The 17,503-nt window shown below is 50.5% G+C and overlaps 1 protein-coding gene across 1 annotated transcript in view; it reads left to right on the top strand.

Moving 5' to 3' along the window:
- Positions 1–6,489: 6,489 nt before the first annotated feature.
- The window catches only part of LOC115459330 (peptidyl-prolyl cis-trans isomerase-like 4), a gene marked incomplete at both ends in the record, with an annotated part of 88,736 nt that continues 77,722 nt past the window's right edge, over positions 6,490–17,503 (top strand). Inside the window, one exon of the mRNA XM_030189170.1 lies at positions 6,490–6,606. Within this exon, the coding sequence (XP_030045030.1) occupies positions 6,490–6,606 (117 nt within the window). The remainder of the gene's footprint in view (positions 6,607–17,503) is intronic.

Here is a 17,503-nt window from a genome sequence, read left to right on the forward strand (position 1 = left end):
TCTTACCTGCTCTATATGAGCATCCACATGCGGACCAATGTGCAACAGCTGGCGGACCTGGTCGATAAGCTCCCGCCGGAGCAGTCCAGGCCTTATCAGGAGGTGGTCAGGCAGCTGAAGGCGTGCAGAAAGTTCCTGTCCAGGGGGATTTTTGACACCTGTGACGTGGCATCTCGTGCTGCGGCCCAAGGTATAGTGATGCGCAGGCTCTCATGGCTGCGCGCCTCTGACCTGGACAACCGCACCCAGCAGAGACTGGCTGACGTCCCTTGCCGGGGGGATAATATTTTTGGCGAGAAGGTCGAGCAGATGGTTGACCAACTGCATCAGCGGGAAACCGCTCTCGACAAGCTCTCCCACCGGGCGCCTTCAGCACCCGCCCCCGCGGGCGGGGCGTTTTTTCCCGGGCTCGGCAGGCTGCACCCTATTCTTTTGCGAAGCGTAGGTACAACCAGCCGGCCCGAAGGCCTCGTCAGGCACAGGGACAGCCCCAGCGCGCTCGTTCCCGTCAACAGCGTGCGCCTAAGCAGCCCCCTGCGCCTCCACAGCAAAAGCCGGGGACGGGCTTTTGACTGGAACATAGCCGCCCTACAAGTGTCCGTACCGGACGACCTGCCGGTCGGAGGGAGGTTAAAATTCTTTCACCAAAGGTGGCCTCTCATAACCTCCGACCAGTGGGTTCTCCAAATAGTGCGGTACGGATACGCCCTGAATTTGGCCTCCCTGCCTCCAAATTGTCCTCCGGGAGCTCAGTCTTTCAGCTCCCATCACAAGCAGGTACTTGCAGAGGAACTCTCCGCCCTTCTCAGCGCCAATGCGGTCGAGCCCGTACCACCCGGGCAGGAAGGGCAGGGATTCTATTCCAGGTACTTCCTTGTGGAAAAGAAAACAGGGGGGATGCGTCCCATCCTAGACCTGAGAGGCCTGAACAAATTCCTGGTCAAAGAAAAGTTCAGGATGCTTTCCTTGGGCACCCTTCTGCCAATGATTCAGAAAAACGATTGGCTATGTTCCCTGGATTTAAAGGACGCATACACTCACATCCCGATACTGCCAGCTCACAGACAGTATCTCAGATTCCGCCTGGGCGCACGGCACTTTCAGTATTGTGTGCTGCCCTTTGGGCTCGCCTCTGCCCCACGAGTGTTTACAAAGTGCCTCGTGGTGGTAGCGGCCTACCTACGCAAGCTGGGAGTGCACGTGTTCCCATATCTCGACGATTGGCTGGTCAAGAACACCTCGGAGGCCGGAGCCCTCCGGTCCATGCAGTGCACTATTCAACTTCTGGAGCTGCTGGGGTTTGTGATAAATTACCCAAAGTCCCATCTCCAGCCAACTCAGTCTCTGGAATTCATAGGAGCGCTGCTGAATTCCCAGACGGCTCAGGCCTACCTTCCCGAAGCGAGGGCCACCAATCTCTTGGCCCTGGCTTCGCAGACCAGAGCGTCTCAGCAGATCACAGCTCGGCAGATGTTGAGACTTCTGGGTCATATGGCCTCCACAGTTCATGTGACTCCCATGGCTCGTCTTCACATGAGATCTGCTCAATGGACCCTAGCTTCCCAGTGGTTCCAAGCCACCGGGAATCTAGAGGATGTCATCCGCCTCTCCACCAGTTGCCGCACTTCACTGCTCTGGTGGACCATACGGACCAATTTGACCCTGGGACGTCCATTCCAAATTCCGCAGCCCACGAAAGTGCTGACGACGGATGCATCTCGCCTGGGGTGGGGAGCCCATGTCGATGGGCTTCACACCCAGGGTCTGTGGTCCCTCCAGGAAAAGGATCTGCAGATCAACCTCCTGGAGCTCCGAGCGATCTGGAACGCACTGAAGGCTTTCAGAGATCGGCTGTCCTGCCAAATTATCCAAATTCGGACAGACAATCAGGTTGCAATGTATTACGTCAACAAGCAGGGGGGCACCGGATCTCGCCCCCTGTGTCAGGAAGCCGTCGGTATGTGGCGTTGGGCGTGTCGGTTCGGCATGCTTCTCCAAGCCACGTACCTGGCAGGCGTAAACAACAGTCTGGCCGACAGACTGAGCAGAGTCATGCAACCGCACGAGTGGTCGCTCCATTCCAGAGTGGTACGCAAGATCTTCCGAGAGTGGGGCACCCCCTCGGTGGATCTTTTCGCCTCTCAGACCAACCACAAGCTGCCTCTGTTCTGTTCCAGACTTCAGACACACGGCAGGCTAGCGTCAGATGCCTTTCTCCTTCATTGGGGGACCGGCCTCCTGTATGCTTATCCTCCCATACCTTTGGTGGGGAAGACCTTACTGAAGCTCAAGCAAGACCGCGGCACCATGATTCTGATAGCGCCCTTTTGGCCCCGTCAGATCTGGTTCCCTCTTCTTCTGGAGTTGTCCTCCGAAGAACCGTGGAGATTGGAGTGTTTTCCGACTCTCATTTCGCAGAACGACGGAGCGTTGCTGCACCCCAACCTTCAATCCCTGGCTCTCACGGCCTGGATGTTGAGGGCGTAGACTTCGCTGCGTTGGGTCTGTCTGAGGGTGTCTCCCGGATCTTGCTTGCCTCTAGGAAGGATTCCACTAAAAAGAGTTACTTTTTCAAGTGGAGGAGGTTTGTCGTTTGGTGTGAGAGCAAGGCCCTAGAACCTCGTTCTTGCCCTGCACAGAACCTGCTTGAATACCTTCTGCACTTATCAGAGTCTGGCCTCAAGACCAACTCAGTAAGGAATCACCTTAGTGCGATTAGTGCTTACCATTATCGTGTGGAAGGTAAAGCCATCTCTGGAGAGCCTTTAGTCGTTCGATTCATGAGAGGCTTGCTTTTGTCAAAGCCCCCTATCAAGCCTCCTACTGTGTCATGGGATCTCAACGTCGTCCTCACCCAGCTGATGAAACCTCCTTTTGAGCCACTGAATACCTGCCATCTGAAGTACTTGACCTGGAAGGTCATTTTCTTGGTGGCAGTTACTTCAGCTCGTAGGGTCAGTGAGCTTCAAGCCCTAGTAGCTCATGCTCCATATACTAAATTTCATCACAACAGAGTAGTGCTCCGCACTCACCCAAAGTTCCTGCCGAAGGTGGTGTCGGAGTTCCATCTTAACCAGTCAATTGTCTTGCCAACATTCTTCCCCAGGCCGCATACCCGCCCTGCTGAACGTCAGTTGCACACATTGGACTGCAAGAGAGCATTGGCCTTCTACTTGGAGCGGACACAGCCCAACAGACAGTCCGCCCAATTGTTTATTTCTTTCGACCCTAACAGGCTAGGGGTCGCTGTCGGGAAACGCACCATCTCCAATTGGCTAGCAGATTGCATTTCCTTCACTTACGCCCAGGCTGGGCTGGCTCTTGAGGGTCATGTCACGGCTCATAGTGTCAGAGCCATGGCAGCGTCGGTGGCCCACTTGAAGTCAGCCACTATTGAAGAGATCTGCAAGGCTGCGACGTGGTCATCTGTCCACACATTCACATCTCATTACTGCCTCCAGCAGGATACCCGACGCGACAGTCGGTTCGGGCAGTCGGTGTTGCAGAATCTGTTTGGGGTGTAAATCCAACTCCACCCTCCAGGACCCGAATTTATTCTGGTCAGGCTGCACTCTCAGTTAGTTGTTCTTCGTAGGTCAATTTCTGTTGTACCCTCGCCGTTGCGAGGTTCAATTGACCTGGGTTATTGTTTTGAGTGAGCCTGAGAGCTAGGGATACCCCAGTCGTGAGAACAAGCAGCCTGCTTGTCCTCGGAGAAAGGGTATGATACATACCTGTAGCAGTTGTTCTCCGAGGACAGCAGGCTGATTGTTCTCACCTACCCTCCCTCCTCCCCTTTGGAGTTGTGTGTTTCATATTTTATTGCTTGTCATTCAACTGGCGGGAGCGGTCGCGCACGGGCGGGAAGGCGGCCGCGCATGCGCGGTGGGCGTGGCCTGCGTGCCGACCGTCCCGCGAAGCTTCTTCCGGTTGGTGGGGGCTGCCGCGGACGTCAACCCAGTCGTGAGAATAATCAGCCTGCTGTCCTCGGAGAACAACTGCTACAGGTATGTATCATACCCTTTCGGGTTCCTCTTTCCCACATGCATCACTTTGCACTTGCTCACATTAAACGTCATCTTCCATTCAGACGCCCGGTCTCGTAAGGTCCTCTTGTAATTTTTCACAATCCTCCCGCGACTTAACGACTTTGAATAACTTTGTGTCATCAGCAAATTTAATTACCTCACTAGTTACTCCCATCTCTAGGTCATTTAAAAATATGTTAAAAAGCAGCGGCCCAGCACAGACTCCTGGGGAACCCCACTAACTACCCTTCTCCATTGAGAATACTGACCATTTAACCCTACTCTCTGTTTTCTATCTTTTAACCAGTTTTTAATCCACAATAGAACACTACCTCCTATCAAGTGGTGTGCTGGAGCCGGCTTGCACAGTTATTAAATTTTTCTAAGATCCTGCGAGCCGGTTGTTCTGCATGGCAAGCTGGCTCTGGTAAACGAAGTAAGCATGGCAGGAGGGCGCCACAAGCCATGCTTACCTCACCTCCCACAGCCCTTATTTGCCCGCGCTGCCCTGGGGGGGGGGGGGTTAAATCTTTTTTATTACCTCCGTCGAAGCGACCGCATCATTGAAAGCCCTGCCTGTCTCTAGCCTTCCCTTTGTGAGTTCGTTCCCTCAGAGTCCCGCCTTCTGACATCATTTCCTCGTTCCGTGAGGGGGGACACTGAGGGAACGAACTCACAAAGGGAAGGCTAGAGACAGGTAGGGCTTTCAATGATGCGGTCGCTTCGACAGAGGTAATAAAAAAGATTTAAACCACGCAGGATGGCAGTGTGGCAGGAAGAAAAAGGGGGATATTGGGGGGAGAAGAGGGCGGGCAGGTGGATATTAATAGGAGGGGAGGATGGGGGTGAAGGTGAATCACTGGACATGGATGGGAGTGGGAGGGGAGGATGGGGTGAAGGAGAATCACTGGACATGGATGGGAGCGGGAGGAGAGGATGGGGGTGAAGAAGGATCACTGGACATGGATGGGAGCAGGAAGGGAGGTCAGGGGAGAGAAGAGAATTGCTGGGTATGGATGGATGGAGGGGGGCAGGGGAGAGAAGAGAATTGCTAGGTATGGATGAATGGATGGAGGGGGGCAGGGGAGAGAAGAGAGTTGGGTATGGATTGATGGAGGGGGCAGGGAAGAGAAGAGAAATTGCTGGATATGGATGGAGGACAGAGGAGAGGAGAGTTGCTGGACATGGGTGGATGGAGGGGAGGGCAGGGGAGAGAAGAGTTGTTGGACATAGGTGGATGGGGGGAGGGCAGAGGCGAGAGGAGAATTGTTGGACATGGGTGGATGGAGGGGGAGGGCAGGGGAGAGAAGAGTTGCTGGGCATGGGTGGATGGAGGGGAGGGCAAGAGAGAGAAGGGTTGCTGGACATGGATGGAGAGGAGAGCTGCTGGACATATTCCATATCATAGCTTAAAGCATGAGTGCTAGAATTTATGGTAGCAAAAGAGAGGGTCCAAAAGTACACAAACAGCAAAAAAAGAAGCACAAATGGGCCTTGCAAGACTGGAACAAGAGAGAGTCCTTTAATTAAATAACTCTCTCTTGTTCCAGTCTTGACTGCCCATTTGTGCTTTTGTAGCCATATGTTTTATGTAAGATGTTCATTCCTCTTTTCTAATTTTTTCATGTTTGTTTTATTCTCTTTCTGTATTAGACTTTTCAGTTCTATTTTTCTGTTTTTATTTTCCTTCTTTTATGTTGCTGTGCCGTACTTCATTAAGGTTTTGTAGTTATTTTCTTTTGTCTTTCTGTTCGTGGTACACATTTATAGCATCTGTTCCTTACCCTTCCCCATCACGCCACTTTTAAGGAGTTGAGCATTGTTCTGCAGGCACCATGATTCTGGTGCATGAACCCCCCCCCACACACACACACAACAGTTGTTTCACAGCATACATTGCCTGTGCATGAACTAGCAGTTCCCATATAGGGCTAGATTCTATATGTGGCGCCTGAAAATTCCATGTGGAAATAAAATCTGCCCAGGCTTATTCTCTAAAATACGCCTTTATTTTATAGAATAGGCTTAAATTTCCTGGCAGAATACACCAATTGCTTCTCCATGCAACCAAAGTTTTCGGCCATTTACTCCATGTTTTACTTGGCATAAATCCTGATTCCTAAATTAGGCGCAGAGCAGGCGTACTCTATAACAACATGTATAGATTTTAGAAATGGGGATTCCCCCATTTTGAACTGTGTGACTTACAATTTAAGCCCACCATGTTACAGAGTACACTTAGCAAGTTGTGCATCTAAATCTTAATTTATGCTAATTAGTGCTAATAATTGCTTGTTAACATTCAGTTGACAACGCTGACTAGCTAGTTTACCAATTAAGTTACGCACACTATTGTAGAATAAGTTTTGATTTCTGTGCGGAAATTAAGGCACGATATATAGAATCCCAGGGATAATGTGTGCATGGATTTCTGTTTATGTATTTTGTCCTTTTTGCGCAGAGTGGCCGAATAGGAGCAGATGAAGAGATTGATGATTCCAAAGGAAGATCTGCTGAAGAAATAGATGAAATCCTGGCAGAAAAAGAATCAAAAACTCAAGCTGTTCTCTTGGAAATGGTAAATTAAAAAATAATGTATCCAGTTTTAGGGCTTGAAAATAAATTACTGCATGCAGTACATATATGTTTATTGGCATAGGGCAAACATCGATAAGAGGAAGTAGATAGAGCATATGTTCACATGTAGACCTGACTTTTTTAGTTATAGATCGCTGAAAGTATTTAGAATCCAAAGCTGAACTGAATATTTTCAAACAGCTCTTGAGGATGCTAAAAGCTTATGTTGGGTCTTCACAGTTCTTCTGCTAAAAAAAAGCCATACTCCATTCTCAACCTCTAAAACATGAAATGGAGAACTTTTAGGCGCTAGGTCTAGACACTTGTTTGGTAATTTAAAACTCAGCATCCATGTACTAAAACCCTATATTGTTGCTTCTGGGTTGTTGGCCATCATCTGCAGAAGAAAGCTGGAAAAACTAGCCCCATCAATATTAAACAGCAGTTTTAGCTGTATTTGTTAGACCCCTTGCAGTAGTACTATGAGATTGTCATGGCTTGATCCCCTAGCAATAGCATGAGGCTACTGCTAGGGGGGCAGAATTGCCATTTTAAAACCAGGTGCCAACAAAGCAGGAGCATCTGTGGATTGCTGCTGCTTCCCGTTATCTACCAGGGAAACTGCCTGGTAGGTGACAGAGGGGTGTCTGGTTTCAAAAGGAATATTTCAGGGACTGAGATGTTTGCTTGTCATTCACTTACCATGGTAAGTGCATTGCCGATTAGCGTGGATGCACTTTTGAACTTGGACACCATTTTGAAAGTAGGCACCAGCTGTGTGGACTTGTCTGGAGATAACACATGCTCCCCTCCTCCAACTCTCAACCCCATGGCAACCATTCAGGGAAGACCCCCAGGTAAGTGCTGGGTGAGGAGTCAAAAAGCCATTTGTGAGGTAAAGCTTTTTTTTTTTTTTTCCCATTGCTTCAGTCCCATAGTGCGCTGCCAATCATGTAGATACATCTGCACTGTTGACAATGTACCTAATGTGCAGTAAATATCTGTGCTGTACAGTAATTGCATGGACAGATGCTGGGCTTGTCTCCCAACAGTTACCTCACAGGCCTTGTAGTTACTGTGTATGTGTGAATTTTTGCAACTAATGTGCAATAAATGCAAAACACTACCACATGTTAGTAAAACAGACCGCTTAATGTCATATTTATAATTTTTTTTCCTTTTTTTTTTTTTTTTTTCATTGATGCCCTGCCTTCCCACTACCACTGTCTCAGGCTGTTCATTATTGAGATCATTTTATAAATCCCTACTGTACCTGAATGTAACTTGCCTTGAGCAACAACTGAAAATGAAGAGGCTCATCTTCAATGCACAGACTTACAAAGTTCCATAGGTTACTGTGGAGCTCATTTTCAAAGCACTTAGACTTACAAAGTTCCATAGTAACCTATGGAACTTCGTAAGTCTACGTTCTTTAAAAATACGCCTCTGTATAACTTTGTCAGTCTAGTGCTTTGAAAATACGCCTCTATATAACTTTATAAATCTGTGTACTTTTAAAAATGAGCACCAAAGTATTTTCTTTGTGTAAAGCAAGTTTTACATATGGAAATTGGCTAGGGGGTATACACATGTTTGATTTTTTTTTTTTTAAGGTACACTTACAAGCTTATGCCTACTTTTATGCACTTCGTGTGTAGGCATTCAGAAGAACATAGTTTGGGTGGAGCCAGGGCACAGTTATGATGTAGATCTGTGGAACTGTAAATAAAAAAAAAAACTAACCTGTGCTCAAAATTAACAATTGCTTTATTAATATATCAATATATGAAGACATACAGGTCTTAATAGCAGACAAGGTATGTTCTGAATTCTGGAAAAAGGCCAGCTTCTTATATAGGGGATTTGGCATCTTGAACACAGAAGGATCAAAGGAATACATAAAAGAAAGATTCATCATTACAGGAGCATAGGTTAGTTACTAATGACTATATACATACATAATTTATAGCCTCTGTTATAGACTCCTTTACCCCTTGACCATCAGATTACACATTATATATTGGAATCATAAACTGCTCCCTAAGTAAAGATACAAATTACATACAATGTTTTTTCCATTCCTAAAGGTCCCTAGGTCACTTAACACTCTGGTCACTCTGTTCTTTAGAGTTAAACAGTGAGGTAATACACATTCAGAAAGTGGTCATACTTACTAAATTCTATCCTACTATTAACATATATTTCTAATGTAGAATTTTTTCCACAGATCTGCATGTTATAAAATATGTATGTATGTGCATAGAGTAAACTTGCTTTGTATGAAAGTATAGGTTCTCCTAAGAGCAGTGGGAATGCAGGCACACTGTAGATGATGTCAGTGATGAGTCCTTGTGTGCCAGATTACTGCTATAGCTCAGAAAAGTATGAATCTGTCTTTTCTGAGCATTCATGGGTGTTCTTGCGCTGTCTTCCCCCCCCCCCCCCCCCCCCCCCTTTGTGTCTTAACCATCCACAGACATGCACATTGCTGCTCCTCAACCTCCTCAGTTTCACCTAATAATTATTTTTAAAAAGTATTCTTTTATTACTTTGCAGAGTTTTATTATTTTACCAGTACTACTAATCAGCGCCCACCAAGGAGACTGTCGGTTTCATTTTCGCTTTTATTTTCTCTCAGTATGACTAGCAACTCCCCCCCCCCCTCCCCCTCTGCTGCCTTGGGCTTCTGCTCCTGAGGGGCTCCCTATTACTGAATATGGCAAACAGATCAGCAAAACAGCCACACACATCTCCAATCCTGGAGTGGAGGAGTGGCCTAGTAGTTAGTGCAGCGGACTTTGATCCTGGAGAACTGGGTTCGATTCCCACTGCAAATCCTTGTGACTGTGGGCAAATCATGTAATCCTCCATTGCCCCAGGTACAAAATAAGTACCTGTATATATGTAAACCGCTTTGAATGTAGTTGCAAAATACCACAGAAAGGCGGTATATCAAGTCCCATTTCCCTTCCCTTTCCCTAACTGTGGCTGGGAGCTCTGGTGTGCAAGGCCCGCAACATCGGGACTGCCCCCACAATCATTGTGTTCTGAGGCTCACGAAGCAAGCCAGCAGGTAGACAAAAGAAAAGAAAAAACATGCTTCCTCAATGTCAGGCTGTCATCCTGACAAGCAGGGAGACTGTTCCACTGCAGTTTCAACTAAAGAATATACAGCCAAATGGCACAGATCTTCTTGTCTCTCACAGTAGGAGGGTCCACTTGCAAAACAATTAAAATCTAGTCGGGCGAACGTGCCTTTCCTCAGCCTAGCAGCCCCCTCTGACCTCACAGAGTTGGCTCTCCTTCACGTTCTGAGGAAGCTTGTTCAAGACTGTGCTTGTATATTACAAGTAACAGACCCTATGCCATCTTTACTGCAGCAGTCTGCCAGCTTAGAGACAGTACAAGTGCAGCCTCCCACTTCCATTCAAAGACATAAGGATGTTCGCTCTGAAGAATTTGCTTATTCAGAGTTTGTGCAAAAATGTAAAAATCCTCTCACTGGTCACATCCCAGACATCAGGTGACTTCAGATCTATCCTCCAGTCTTGCACTGTTACTGAAATCATTATAGCTCTTCCAGTGCATGAGCTTCTTCAAGATCTTCAGTTATTCATTTGGGGAACCTCTTCTTCAAAGCCTACTATTTCCCAGATGATTAGAATTTCATTATAAGGTCTCTCCTGTCCCGAATAACTAACATCATTTCCCTTATCAATCTGGAGTCTCAGAGGCAGCTTTAAAGAAGCAAAAAGTCTCTAAATCACAAATTCTATGCATCTCTTGGAAAGGATAAAAGTTTCTGGATTCCATAGGGAAAAAGGTCTATCAGAACTCTATTCTCATCCTCAAAATTAGTGGCACATCACTTCAGATGCTCCGTTTTCAATATACCATGTTAAACCGGCTTGAAGATCTTTTCACTTCTGCCTCTCCACTACTGGACTAAATCACTTCATTCCTCTTGCACCTCCAAGACTCCAAAGACTCCACATACTTATGATGTGTATGACACTGCATCCAAAATAGCAGCTACATCAATTTCAGCACTTTGCCCAGTGCAGTTGAAAACATCAGGTGTAAGAAAAGACCTACACAATAGTTTAACATATGCACCTTGATTAGTAGAGAACCTATTTGGCAAGAAGGTCCAGGATGCTGTTTCACTCATGAAAGACTATTCCTCAACAATCTGAGATCTGTCTGTCCAGCCTCCTGGTTAAAATAACCTAAGAAGCATCCGCAATTCCAAAATAGAAGATCTTACCAGTTCCAATATTTCCAACATTTATATCTCAGGAGAAGGTACCAGCCTTATCCAACCACCACAACCATATCTCCAAAAGCAATATCTAAGGGGAGCGTAAGCTACAAGCTCTATCAGTAATGCAAGCTGCTAAACTGTCTCCTGCTTTTTAACTCTCTTCTGGTGGGTGAAAGGCTCCAACTTTTTCTCTGTCAGTGGCAAGGCATCACAACATATTGTTGGGTCCCACGCATCATTTCCTAGGGATACCATTTGAACTTCCTAAGCAAACCTCTCAAAGAGGCCTTTCTCCGAGGACAAGCAGGCTGCTTGTTCTCACTGATGGGTTGACGTCCTCGGCAGCCCCCTCCATCGGAAAGTTTACTAGCAAAGGCCTTTGCTAGTCCTCGCGCGCCCATGCGCACCGCGCATGCGCGGCCGTCTTCCCGCCCGAAACCGGCTCGAGCCGGCCAGTCTTCTTTCGTCCGCACTCGGTACGGTCGTGTCACGCCGTTCGTGCCCCAGAGAGTCGACCTCGCGCGTCCTTTTCGACGTGTTTTTGTCCTTTTTTTACCTTGCAAAAGTTCGGGAAGCGCTCCGGTAGTATTCCGGAAGACCCTTTCGGGTTTTCTGCCCTTCCCGTATTTCCAGTTTTTGCCCCGTAAGTTTTCTTTCGTTGTCGGGGTAGGCCTCTTTTGGCCTCGGTCGAGATTTTTCTCCCTCTAAATTTTGGTGCTTCAATTTTCGCCATTTCGGCTTTTGATTTCGCCGGCGTGATTTTTCCGCCCATGACATCGAAGCCTTCCAGCGGCTTCAAGAAGTGCACCCAGTGCGCCCGGGTAATCTCGCTCACTGATAGGCACTCTGCGTGTCTTCAGTGTCTAGGGGCCCAGCACCGCCCTCAGAACTGCAGTCTGTGTTCCCTGTTACAAAGGCGGACTCAGGTAGCGAGATTAGCGCAGTGGAACGTTTTGTTCTCGGGCTCTTCGTCGGCATCGGCACCGGAGGCATCGAGTGCATCGACGTCGTCAGCGTCCGTACCATCTTCCTTGGCTGCCGTTCCATCGACTGCATCGAGGCATCGGACCTCTGCATCGGCGCCGAGGCATCGGGCGACTGTATCGACGTCGGTGGTACCGAGACTTCGTCTGCTGATGTCGTCGGACGGAGGTGCATCGTCAGGAGTGCAGGTGAGGGCTGTCCATTCCCCTGCTGGTGGCGGTGAGCCTTCGGGTGGGTCTCCTCCTACCCTGAGGGCTCCTGCGGTACAGCCCCCCCGGGATCGACCCTCTTCGGTCTCGGCCCCGAGGAAGCGACGGATGGATTCTACGTCCTCCTCGTCGGTGCCGGGGAGCTCCGGTGACATGCTTCGGAAGAAGTCGAAGAAGCATCGACACCGGTCTCCTCCCCGTGTCGGCACCGAGAGCTCTGGGTCGCCGAGGGATTCGGCACCGAGAGGACCGCTCACCCTCTGTTCAGGAGGTGTCGATGCGTTCCACTCTGGACAGCCCGGAACAGGTTCTGGCGTCGACGCCTGCATCGACCCCTCAGCCTTTCTCTGCAGCCGCTCTAAACGAGAGCCTCCGGGCCGTTCTCCCAGAGATTCTGGGAGAGCTGTTGCGCCCTACCCCTCCGGTACCGGCGGTGCTTGCGCCTCCGGTACCGTCGAGCGTGGCGCCGGCTGGCCCATCGCCCAGGTTGAGGTCCCCGACGTCGGTACCGCGTGCGGTGCCGACCGCGGCCACCTCCCAGGAAGGCTCCCCGACTACGTCGGCGGAGGGAGCTTCGCCGATGCGGGCGAGGGAGTCTACCTCTCGACGCCCCCACCGTGGACGGGGTTCCACCGAGTCGAGCAGGGCGAGGTTGCAGACACAGGTCCGTGAACTTGTGTCTGACACCGAGGGTGAGGCCTCGTGGGAGGAAGAGGAGGACCCCAGATATTTCTCTGACGAGGAGTCTGAGGGTCTTCCTTCTGATCCCACTCCCTCTCCTGAAAGACAGCTTTCTCCTCCCGAGAGTCTGTCTTTTGCTTCCTTTGTCCGGGAGATGTCTACGGCCATCCCCTTCCCGGTGGTTGTGGAGGACGAGCCCAGGGCTGAAATGTTTGAGCTCCTGGACTATCCTTCTCCACCTAAGGAAGCGTCCACTGTTCCCTTGCACCATGTCCTGAAAAAGACATTGCTTGCGAAGTGGACCAAGCCACTAAGTAATCCCCACATTCCCAAGAAGATCGAGTCCCATTACCGAATCCATGGGGACCCAGAGCTGATGCGCACCCAGTTGCCTCATGACTCTGGAGTTGTGGATTTGGCCCTAAAGAAGGCTAAGAGTTCTAGGGAGCATGCTTCGGCGCCCCCGGGCAAAGACCCTAGAACCTTAGACTCCTTTGGGAGGAAGGCCTACCATTCTTCTATGCTCGTGGCCAAGATCCAGTCTTACCAGCTCTACACGAGCATACACATGCGGAACAATGTGCGGCAGTTGGCGGGCTTGGTTGATGCTCTTCCCCCTGAGCAAGCCAAGCCTTTTCAGGAGGTGGTCAGGCAGCTGAAGGCGTGCAGAAAATTCCTGGCCAGAGGAGTTTATGACACTTTTGATGTTGCGTCCAGGGCCGCTGCTCAAGGTGTGGTGATGCGCAGGCTCTCATGGCTGCGTGCCGCCGACCTGGAGAATAGACTCCAGCAGCGGATTGCGGACTCGCCTTGCCGTGCGGACAACATTTTTGGAGAAAAAGTCGAGCAGGTGGTAGAGTCTCTCCACCAGCGGGACACCGCATTCGACAAGTTCTCCCGCCGGCAGCCTTCAGCCTCTACCTCTACAGGTAGAAGATTTTTCGGGGGAAGGAAGACTGGTCCCTATGCTTCTGGTAAGCGTAGGTACAATCCTCCTTCTCGACAGCCTGCGGCCCAGGCTAAGCCCCAGCGCGCTCGCTCTCGTCAGCAGCGTGCGCCTCAGCAAGGCCCCGCGGCTCCCCAGCAAAAGCAAGGGGCGAGCTTTTGACTGGCTCCAGCAGAGCATAGCCGACATCCAAGTGTCAGTGCCGGGCGACCTGCCAGTCGGGGGGAGGTTGAAAGCTTTTCACCAAAGGTGGCCTCTCATAACCTCCGATCAGTGGGTTCTCCAAATAGTCCGGCAAGGATACACCCTCAATTTGGCCTCAAAACCTCCAAATTGTCCACCGGGAGCTCAGTCTTACAGCTTCCAGCACAAGCAGGTACTTGCAGAGGAACTCTCCGCCCTTCTCAGCGCCAATGCGGTCGAGCCCGTGCCATCCGGGCAAGAAGGGCTGGGATTCTATTCCAGGTACTTCCTTGTGGAAAAGAAAACAGGGGGGATGCGTCCCATCCTAGACCTAAGGGCCCTGAACAAATATCTCGTAAAAGAAAAGTTCAGGATGCTTTCCCTGGGCACCCTTCTCCCCATGATTCAGCAAAACGATTGACTATGCTCTCTGGACTTGAAGGATGCCTACACACACATCCCGATACTGCCAGCTCACAGACAGTATCTGCGATTTCAGTTGGGCACACGCCACTTCCAGTACTGTGTGCTACCCTTTGGGCTCGCCTCTGCGCCCAGGGTGTTCACAAAGTGCCTAGCTGTGGTAGCAGCGGCACTTCGCAGGCTGGGGGTGCACGTGTTCCCATATCTTGACGATTGGCTGGTGAAGAACACATCCGAGGCAGGAGCCCTGCAGTCCATGCAGATGACTATTCGCCTCCTGGAGCTACTGGGGTTTGTGATAAATTACCCAAAGTCCCATCTTTCCCCAGTGCAGAAACTCGAATTCATAGGAGCCCTGCTGGATTCTCGGACGGCTCGCGCCTATCTCCCAGAGGCGAGAGCCAACAACTTGTTGTCCCTCGTCTCGCGGGTGCGAGCGTCCCAGCAGATCACAGCTCGGCAGATGTTGAGATTGCTGGGCCACATGGCCTCCACAGTTCATGTGACTCCCATGGCCCGCCTTCACATGCGATCTGCTCAATGGACCCTAGCCTCCCAGTGGTATCAGGCCGCTGGGGGACTAGAGGACGTGATCCACCTGTCCACGAGTTTTCTCGAATCCCTGTATTGGTGGACGATTTGCTCCAATTTGACTCTGGGACGTCCCTTCCAAATTCCTCAGCCACAAAAAGTGCTGACCACGGATGCGTCTCTCCTGGGATGGGGAGCTCATGTCGATGGGCTTCACACCCAAGGAAGTTGGTCCCTCCAAGAACGCGATCTACAGATCAATCTTCTGGAGTTGCGAGCGATCTGGAACGCTCTGAAGGCTTTCAGAGATCGGCTGTCCCACCAAATTGTCCAAATTCAGACAGACAACCAGGTTGCCATGTACTATGTCAACAAGCAGGGGGGCACCGGATCTCGCCCCCTGTGTCAGGAAGCCGTCAGCATGTGGCTCTGGGCTCGCCGTCTCGGCATGGTGCTCCAAGCCACATATCTGGCAGGCGTAAACAACAGTCTGGCCGACAGGTTGAGCAGGATTATGCAACCTCACGAATGGTCGCTCAGTTCCAGGGTAGTGCGACAGATCTTCCAAGCGTGGGGCACCCCCTTGGTGGATCTCTTCGCATCTCGAGCGAACCACAAAGTCCCTCAGTTCTGTTCCAGGCTTCAGGCCCCCGGCAGACTAGCATCGGATGCCTTCCTCCTGGATTGGGGGGAGGGCCTGCTGTATGCTTATCCTCCCATCCCTCTGGTGGGGAAGACTTTGTTGAAACTCAAGCAAGACCGAGGCACCATGATTCTGATTGCTCCTTTTTGGCCGCGTCAGATCTGGTTCCCCCTTCTTCTGGAGTTATCCTCCGAAGAACCGTGGAGATTGGAGTGTTTTCCGACCCTCATCACACAGGACGAGGGGGCGCTTCTGCATCCCAACCTCCAGTCTCTGGCTCTCACGGCCTGGATGTTGAGGGCGTAGACTTTGCCTCTTTGGGTCTGTCAGAGGGTGTCTCCCGCATCTTGCTTGCTTCCAGGAAAGACTCCACTAAGAGAAGTTACTTCTTCCATTGGAGGAGGTTTGCCGTCTGGTGTGACAGCAAGGCCCTAGATCCTCGCTCTTGTCCTACACAGACCCTGCTTGAATACCTTCTGCACTTGTCTGAGTCTGGTCTCAAGACCAACTCTGTAAGGGTTCACCTTAGTGCAATCAGTGCATACCATTACCGTGTGGAAGGTAAGCCGATCTCAGGACAGCCTTTAGTTGTTCGCTTCATGAGAGGTTTGCTTTTGTCAAAGCCCCCTGTCAAGCCTCCTACAGTGTCATGGGATCTCAATGTCGTTCTCACCCAGCTGATGAAACCTCCTTTTGAGCCACTGAATTCCTGCCATCTGAAGTACTTGACCTGGAAGGTCATTTTCTTGGTGGCAGTTACTTCGGCTCGTAGAGTCAGTGAGCTTCAGGCCCTGGTAGCCCAGGCCCCTTACACCAAATTTCATCATAACAGAGTAGTCCTCCGCACTCACCCTAAGTTCTTGCCGAAGGTCGTGTCGGAGTTCCAGCTGAACCAGTCAATTGTCTTGCCAACATTTTTTCCCCGTCCTCATTCCTGCCCTGCTGAACGTCAGCTGCACACATTGGACTGCAAGAGAGCATTGGCCTTCTACCTGGAGCGGACACAGCCCCACAGACAGTCCGCCCAATTGTTTGTTTCTTTTGATCCCAATAGGAGGGGAGTGGCTGTAGGGAAACGCACCATATCCAATTGGCTAGCAGATTGCATTTCCTTCACTTACGCCCAGGCGGGGCTGGCTCTTGAGGGTCATGTCACGGCTCATAATGTTAGAGCCATGGCTGCGTCGGTAGCCCACTTGAAGTCAGCCTCCATTGAAGAAATTTGCAAAGCTGCGACGTGGTCATCTGTCCACACATTCACATCTCATTACTGCCTGCAGCAGGACACCCGACGCGATAGTCGGTTCGGGCAGTCAGTTCTTCAGAACCTGTTTGGGCTTTAGGATCCAACTCCACCCCCCGAGGGCCCTGTTTCTTCTGTTCCAGGCTGCACTCTCAGTTAGTTGGTAAATTTTTTAGGTCAATCTCATTTATGTCCTCGCCGTTGCGAGGCCCAATTGACCATGGTTCTTGTTTTGAGTGAGCCTGGGGGCTAGGGATACCCCATCAGTGAGAACAAGCAGCCTGCTTGTCCTCGGAGAAAGCGAATGCTACATACCTGTAGAAGGTATTCTCCGAGGACAGCAGGCTGATTGTTCTCACAAACCCGCCCGCCTCCCCTTTGGAGTTGAGTCTTCCCTTGAAGTGTATTGTCTTGCTACATACTGGACTGGCCGGCTCGAGCCGGTTTCGGGCGGGAAGACGGCCGTGCATGCGCGGTGCGCATGGGCGCGCGAGGACTAGCAAAGGCCTTTGCTAGTAAACTTTCCGATGGAGGGGGCTGCCGAGGACGTCAACCCATCAGTGAGAACAATCAGCCTGCTGTCCTCGGAGAATACCTTCTACAGGTATGTAGCATTCGCTATATGGAGCCCAAATCCTCCTGTGGGAGAGAATTTGGGCTCTTCTCTCTACCTGCCTTGCTGTAGGGCTTGCTGAAGTGTGTGTTCTTCCACTGCAGGTTCTATAGTGCCCCACTTTTCCTCGAGTCTCAAGCCTCCCGTTCTAGCCTTAGGTCACATGACACACATGTTT

This window comes from Microcaecilia unicolor, unplaced genomic scaffold, assembly GCF_901765095.1.
Source record: "Microcaecilia unicolor unplaced genomic scaffold, aMicUni1.1, whole genome shotgun sequence".
NCBI lineage: Eukaryota > Metazoa > Chordata > Amphibia > Gymnophiona > Siphonopidae > Microcaecilia > Microcaecilia unicolor.